The sequence below is a fragment of the Austrofundulus limnaeus genome, unplaced genomic scaffold, assembly GCF_001266775.1.
Source record: "Austrofundulus limnaeus strain Quisiro unplaced genomic scaffold, Austrofundulus_limnaeus-1.0 Scaffold151, whole genome shotgun sequence".
Taxonomy (NCBI): Eukaryota; Metazoa; Chordata; class Actinopteri; order Cyprinodontiformes; family Rivulidae; genus Austrofundulus; species Austrofundulus limnaeus.
In genome coordinates this window covers 5,971-14,352 of record NW_013952553.1, presented here as the reverse complement: position 1 = coordinate 14,352, position 8,382 = coordinate 5,971, and the positions used below count along the sequence as shown (strand labels likewise).

Genomic DNA, 8,382 nt, shown 5'->3' with positions numbered 1-8,382 from the left:
AAAACAAAAGGTGGAAATAGCTAACAAAACCTAAAAGCTAAAATTGAAACAGTAGGTTAAACAGTAGCTAAAAGCTAAAATTAGCAAAACAGCAGCTAAAACCTGCAAAAGAAAAGCTGAAAGCTATAGACCAACAACATGATAGTTAAAAGCTAAAACAATTGCTAAAATTAGCAGAAGAGTAAAACCTGAAAATTGCTAAAAACTAAAAATGAAACAAGTATGTAAGGCAGAGTTCAAAAACACAATGTGTTGCAGGAATTTAACGTTTTTATTTATGTCAATCAGAAAAAAATGGTTAGTTAAGATAAATATTTATGAAAGAATAAAAACAACACATAAAGCAAAGAGCACTGTCGTTTGTCCGCATCAGGAAATGACAGAGTGAATTAATTTTAAAAAATATCACCTGGTTCCACTCAGTTGAAGTGAGTAAATGTAACACATTTATTGTACACTTCCTTAAAGTACATATACAGTAAATGTAAAGTAAGTTACCTTTACTCAAGCAGTTGAATGGGACAAACTAAAATAATACTTTTAAATTAAATTTACTACATCTGTTTTTTGAGTGTAGTTGAATGTTTTGATTTATGAATGGTTAACATGGCTGGGCGTAAGCTTTAATCCAAATACATACGCCTGAGAGAAACTGTAACGGAAACAAAAAAGTAGTGTGAACGCTGACTCAGCATTCTCTCTGTTCAATTTCATGCCGCCGAGATCTGAACATTTTTAGTCATGTTAATGCTCTAATGCACTAAACTCAAATTACGTTCATTTCTTAAAGGCACAGTGTGTAGGATTTGTTGTTTTCAGCAACATCTAGTGGTTGAGTGGTTGAATCATCCTCCCTGGTCCTCCCCCCCCCCCCCGCTTCCAAACACAAAGGAGTTGCTACGGTGTCTCTCAGGTGTCAAAAACCTTTGATAATTCCAACCGCGATGTCTACCAGCAGCTTCAGGGCTAGTRATGTTTCAAGTGGTAAGATTATGAGCTTTAATAAGTAAAATTATCCCAGCTACAATGACAGACAACAAATATTACATTTATAGTATTACAACTAAAACCGTTTTTGACGCCGCCACCGCAGTTTGTCCTTCATGAGCCTTCATAGACAAGATGGCGGTGCAAGATGGCGGCTGCCTGTAGTGGTGACCCGCGACCATGGAGATATAAACAGCTTTTTGTAAGGTAAAAATAATAAAACAAGGTCTTTGTCTGTAATGATTAGACATGTTTTTTTTTTTATTGTCATAAGTGATTATCTCAATTTCACTGTGCCTTTAAGTAGGTTTTTGGTGCTAAATATATATTTTTTCTAAACTTCAGAAAAACTCTCACTAACCTGATGTGTTACTTTGTAAATGGCTGTTGATGCTCTCTAACCATGAGGACAAAGACACCACAGAGGTGAAAGGACAGTGTTGTTTGCAGAAATGACTATGCAAAGGAAATGGAGCTTTGGACCGTGGAGGCAGGTGGGTTTCTGCACGTGGTTATGTATAAATCTGGCCTCTTGTTTCCGTGACATCACTCGTGTACCGAGGTTACTGTGGGGTGGGGGGTTTCAGAGCAGCACCGCTCCTCACTTTCCAAACGTTTGTTAAACAGAATATAACACCTTCATCCCTACCGGCAGGACTATTTCATGCTCTGAACGCCACCTACTATCTCTGCAGCTCCAATTAAAAGGCATTTCATCAGATAATGCTCTCTGCACCAGATTAAATGCAGACATGCAGTACCTGCTGCTGCACAAAGCTTTATGGTTTAGCTTTATTTACTGAGCACACATCTAATACCCGAGGCAATAAGTGCTGTCCTTATTTGCCCACATCAGGACTCAGAATCCAGACATTTGAAGGAAAAACTTTGACAGTTATCTTTCAGCTGTCGTTGAAATATCAACTCATCCTCACATTGTTGCCACCGAATTTTTGTCTGTTAGTAAAATATCTCATGAACTAATGTAAATCTCAGAAAGTGTTCACTGGATGTGAGTCTACGACTGATACATTTTTATAGTCAGTGCAATTCAAGATGGCCACCACGGCTGGTCAAATGTAGCCAACACTTAGTGGTAGTAGCCAAAACTGGTCCACAACAAGTAGTTTGAACATAAATCGATTGCACAAGATCTTACGTAGTCTTTAACATTTAAAGTCCAAGATATTTGTCTGTTGGGGAAATATCTCATGAACAACTTTACATATTTTAATGAAACTAAGATGGCCAGCAGATCCAACAGACCTTAGAAAACACAAAAATGGTTAGAAAATCTGTTGTTTGATTTGATTTAGTGATTTAAAAGGAAAAGATTACTAAAAATCAAGCCTGACTCAGCATGATTGCTGTTTTACAGCAGGTTCCTGTTCTGCAGCACATAAACACTCAGAATTACAGCATCACAATCACATCATTATTATTACACAATAGGCACAAAGACAAACAAGCATACCAAATTTCAAAAAGGCAGCATTTGCAAAATAGGACGTCTAAATATGAGCACAACAAAAAGTGTCCAGCAGATGGCAGACAAGATTCTTCTTAAAGGTTTTTTTTTTGCAGATATTAAGCTAAATTTTGGTGTGGCGGTAGCTGAGAGTCGTTTACGCCACAAACTCTGACTGTGACACATTGTGCAACTTCTTTGCTTTAAAATGTTTTGCAACAACTCTTACAGCCAACGTTGTATGGCTGTTAGCAAAATATCTCCTGAACCACTTGACAGATTTTAGTGAAACTAAATCTTATGATCCACCTAACTAATGAACTTTAAATCAGCTCAGTTGAAGATGGCCGCCACAGCTAACTGACCCCTGGAAACACAAAAAGATATAGAACTGTCAGTTTAACAGATGCTAAGCTAATGTTAGGGTGGTTGTAGCTGAGAGTCAGTCTCAGCACATTCTCTGAGAACTAACTCGTCTTAATCTCACATACACGATGCTATTTAAAGTTTTTGAAAGTGGCCACAAAGCTTTGCTATGAAAGGTGGTGGGTGATATGTAAAATCTTCCTTTAAATACATCAGTTTTAACAAACCATGAACGTAGTTTTGATTTTTCTTTTTATTTCTTAATAATAAAAGCTGTATAAGCAGTTGGTGAACAATGACTCTTTAAAATGATTGTTTTGATATGCTCTACACATCCAGTCTTTTATTTTCTGTTGTTTCTAAAGAGAATTTCTGGCATCTTGTTGCTGTTCTATTTTCTCTCACAACTCACTTAGTTTGTGTGTTTTTACATTTCGATTATATCAAAACAGCACTCCATGTTGACAGAATTTAATAAAACAATTGTTTAATCCCAAATAAGAGAGAATAAATGTGTTGAGTTCTGCCTTGTCGTTGAACAAAATCAGATTTGACATGTTGTATGTCCTGGTTTGGTTTGTACAGATCTGTCCCAGTCTGATGTACTCTGCCTCCCTCTGCTGCTTCAAATCAGTAAATCCTCTTCAGTCCAATCAGAGAACTTCTGCATCAACCTCAGTAATCTTGTCCTTCAGATATTCTCCATTTGTTTCTCTTCTATTTAATATGATTTAACCATTTGTAACAAATTGGCGTATATATATTTTCATGTACCCAAAAGGTCAGATTTAGGTAGGATGTTTTCCAGGCACATAGTTCAATTCTATACCACAACCAAGTAAATACAGTTAGAGCCACATCTGTTTGGACCGAGACATTTATTACAATATTTAACTTTGAAGCAGTTGAAGTTCAGACTCTCAGCTTTAATTTAGTGAACAACGTGATTGTATAGAAATGTGAGGAACTAAAGCATTTTTAAACACAATCTCTTCATTGCAGGGGGTCGAAATTGATTGGACAAATACAATAATTGTAAATAAAATGTTCATTTCTAGTACTCGGTTTAAAAGCCTTTGTTGGCAATGACTGCCTGAAGTCTTGAACTCATGGACGTCACCAGACGCTGTGTTTCCTCCTTTTTAATGCTCTGCCAGGCCTTCACTGCGGCGGTTTTCAGTTGTTTGTGGGTCTTTCTGTCTGAAGTTTAGTCTTTAACAAGTGAAATGCTCAATTGGGTTGAGATCAGGTGACTGACTTGGCCATTCAAGAATATTCCACGTCTTTGCTTTAATAAACTCCTGGGTTGCTTTGGCTTTATGTTTTGGGTCAGTCCCTGCTTTAAACTTCTAAACTTTATACCTGACCTGTCTGGTGTGTTCCTTGGTCTGTATGATGCCGCTTGAGCGTTAAGATTCTGTAAGAGACCTCTGAGACCTTCACAGAACTGAACGTATCCTGAAATTAAACCCCACACACTTCCTTCTACTTAGGTGACATCTGAAGGCAGTGGGTTTTAGTTAGGGATATCAGAGGAGGCAGAATGTACACACACCACACCTTTCATATTTTTCTTTATCTGTCACATAAAATCCCTGGAAAATACTTTGAAATTCTGGTTTTAACAGGAGAAAATGTGAAAGGTTTATTTGTATGAACACTTGTAAAAGACACTGTAACCTTCACTTTTGCTATTATTAAGCAAATGGTAAACTCTTTAAAACTGCCAAGCTGTGAGCCAGAATCAAAACCACTAAGGTCTCTGTTTAAGAGCTGCTTGATGCAGTCTTAAGCCAGTTTTATAAGACATTAAGCTGAACTTTGGTGTGGTAGTAGCTGACAGTTTCTTTTAAAAACTCATGAACCATGAAACAGATGTCAATGGGTGTACATCTATAACTATAACTTTTAAAATCCATCATATTCAAGAAAAACACTACAGCCAACTGACCAATAAAAACACAAAAATACGCAAAAATTCTGGTGCGTCAGTTGCCAAGCATCATTTATGACACGAATTGCTGCACACATAATTTGTGTATTAAAATGTTTTAATTTACTGTTGGCATCAAACCTGCTCACCTGTTAACACAATGCCTTATTTTACTGAGACTTGAGTAATCACTAAATGTGTACAAATGGTCAACTTCTGAAATGAGCCCAATTCAAGATGGCCACTATAACTAATAACATTTAGCCAAAACTAAAAGGGTGATAACTTAAGTCTAATTCACAGAAACTGAGCTAAATTTGGTGTGGTAGTAGCTGAGAGTCTTACACAATGGAAAGTCTTATTGCTCACACATCTTGTAACATCTCACATGGGATTATCCATCACATCATTTATAATGTTTGATCAACTTCTGCCTTATCATAAGACTTTTTCTTAAACTAAGTTTGAAATTAAAAACTTCCAAATAGTTTTACTTTTCATCTGTGACAGGTCAAAATGTCACATATAAAAATCTATAACAGACTGACGATGAAAACCTGAAAAGTACCAGATTCAAATACTATAAAAAAAGTTACTCCACAGTCATGTAGTGTTACAAAACCTTAGAAGAAAAGCCCAACCTGAGGTAAAAACCTGTGCATGGTTTATTTTTCTCTTCCCCACAAAGAAGACGGCACAAAACCTTTTTTAAAGCATCTGAACACTTTTCACTTTCCAAAAGCGATTTAATCAAAAACATTAGGAATTTTCTTCAGTTTATTTGTATTACAAGGCACTAGGGATGGGCATAATCGTATTGTGTGCAAATAATCGTCAGAGAAACATTAATCGATTACTTTGTAGTACTTGACGATTAATACGATTAATGCAACCAAGCAGACTGATGGATATTTCCCCAGTCAGTCCGCTCGGTGCTCCTCTCCGCTTCAAATATGACGAACATTATAAAAAATCTGTAATTTATTTATCTATCAACACAATTTAAAATTTGATGTATAGCCCCAAGTCTGTAATTTTGACAATTTGGAACAGATTTGTATGAAGAACAAATATTTCCCACTAAATTGGTCATGTGACTAGGACATAAGGGTGTTCAGGGACTCTATGGAATTAAGTGTCAATTTAATCATTATCAGCTAAATACCACAATTAATCGTGATTAAGTTTTTTTGCCAATTTTTTTTTGCCAATTTTTCCCAACCCTACAAGGCACAAAAATGGATTCAGTGACTCATGAATGCTCTTTGCTCCGATCACAAGATAAAACTTAATGTATATAAACTTATTGTTGATTCCATCTCTTTTCATCTTTGCTACAGAGGTCGCCACCAACAGTTAAATATTCCTCCAGTTTTTTAAGACGTTTCCTACTGCTTCCAGAGTGCTGGCTTTCTGTAAAAACAAAGAAAAAGTCTCAACACAGGAACAAACCTACAAATAACACTGATTAGTTTTTACCTCAGACTTTCAAGTTTAATAGACATAAAATGATATTTTGGCAGCAACAAAGTGATTGCCACACATTCACTATTTAAAATAGTATACTATTACTAAAATTTTCACATATTTTATCCATTTTTGAGCCCCTTTTCCACAACAAATCACAAAAATTTAACAAAATTTAAGATGTTTTTTTATTTGTACATTTAAGTGTTACACATTATATTAAAAAATGATCTTCATCCCCAATATCAGTAAGTTCAATATATCCATATTAAGAATAACTGATTGAGCTGTAATTAATCACAAGCTGTTACATTTTAAATACTATACATTTATGTTCTGGACACTAGTAATACTATAAGTTTAGATGCTTTAGATGTTTGGATGATTGTGATGTGGGCTTACTGTAATTGATGTTATTATTATAATATTGAACAATATCACATAATCAAAAGATTTTCTAATGTTTCACACACACACACTACCAAACAGTTTACATTGCTTTACAATGCATCATGTGTGGAGAAACAATTTAATATAAGAAAAACTCTGAAGCTTATGGATTTTAAATGATATTTTCATGAAAAAACAAAAGTTTTACTACAGTCATAATTYACTCAATGGATTTTGGATATTCTTCAACATGTAAGTGGTAAATTTACAGTGAAAAAAATTCAGAAATGTATGAAAACTGAAAATGTACCTTTTTCCTCCAAAATTGTAAMTACTCAATAAACACTTTTTCTTGTAAGTTTGTAATTTTCAAACATAAGTAAATATTCATGTTTTTAATTTATTTATTGTTTATTTATTTTTTGCAAATATGACATTAATCAGAATTTCTGAGATCTTTACCTGAATTTTGCCCTGCCCACTTACCCCTTAATTATAGTGGGTTTTTTTTTTTACAACGGCCCTAAATGCACTGTTGTAGTTTTCACTTACCTTTATGAAGCAAAGACGAATGTATTTCTCAAAGTGTTTCTTAGATTCCTCTCCAACAAAGGCTGTGACAGGTATCGCAGCTAATTTCTGGAAGAGAAGTCAATTTGKTTAATTTAATTTAAAACCAAACTGCTGCAATGGAAGTGTTAGAATGGAGAAACAATGCCACCTTTTCTTTTATCATCCACTTTACAAACTTGTAGTCGTAGGCCTCATCATCGACCATGTGTGACAGGTCCTGGTCTGCAGGGGACAYRGGAAAAGGGTGACTTTAGATGACCTTTCATGAAAGTTCAGAGCAGAACAACAGAGTCTAGAAGAGAAGAACAGCAGAGAGCACCWGWCTGTGTAACGGTGTGTTCAACTAGCTGTCTGTTAGCAAAATATCTCATGAAGCACAGGAGGGATTTTAATGAAACTTTGATTATGGCACACATTCAATATGGCATTGTTTCAATAAGCTTCTGTAATGTCACAAGATTTATTTCCATCCAGTGCTGCATTAATTTTTCACCAACATCTTGCATTGACGATGGTAGAGTCTGATCTTCTCCAGCACATCCCAAAGATTCTCACTGGACTCTGTGGAGTCAATCCATGTGTGAAAATGATGTCTCATGCTCCCTGAACCACTCTTTCACAATAAGAGCCCCATGAATCCTGGCATTGTCATCTTGGATGATGCCTGTGCCTTCAGGGAAGAAACAACCCATTGATGGAATAACCTGGTCATTCAGTATATTCAGGTCAGCTGACCTCATTCTTTGACCTCAGACTGTTGTTGAACCTAGACCTGACCAACTGCAGAAACCCCACATCATAGGCCTGCCCCCACAGGTTGCACAGTAGGCACTAGGCATGATGGGTGCATCACTTCCCCTGCCTGTCTTCTTATCCTGATGAGCCCATCACTCTGGAACAGGGTCAGTCTGGACTCATCAGACCACATGACCTTCTTCCATTGCTCCAGAGTCCAATCTTTATGCTCCCTAGCAAACTGAAATCTTTTTTTTTCCAGTTGGCCTCACTGATTAGTGGTTTTCTTAAGGCTACACAGCTGTTCAGTCCTAATCCCTTGAGTTCCTTTCACGTTGTGCATGTGGAAATACTCTTACTTTCACTATTAAACATAGCCCGGCGTTCTACTGTTGTTTTTCTTTGATTTGATTTCACCAAACGTCACCGATCACGATCATTCAGGGTTTTTTTCTGGCCACAT

General features: G+C 36.2%; 1 protein-coding gene across 1 annotated transcript in view; it reads right to left on the bottom strand.

Moving 5' to 3' along the window:
* Positions 1–5,812: 5,812 nt before the first annotated feature.
* Positions 5,813–8,382, bottom strand: part of LOC106523281 (kynurenine--oxoglutarate transaminase 3) — a gene marked incomplete at its 5' end in the record, with an annotated part of 8,302 nt that continues 5,732 nt past the window's right edge. Inside the window, 3 exon segments of the mRNA XM_014016663.1 lie at positions 5,813–6,167; positions 7,164–7,250; positions 7,333–7,406. Coding sequence (XP_013872117.1) covers positions 6,111–6,167; positions 7,164–7,250; positions 7,333–7,406 — 218 coding nt within the window.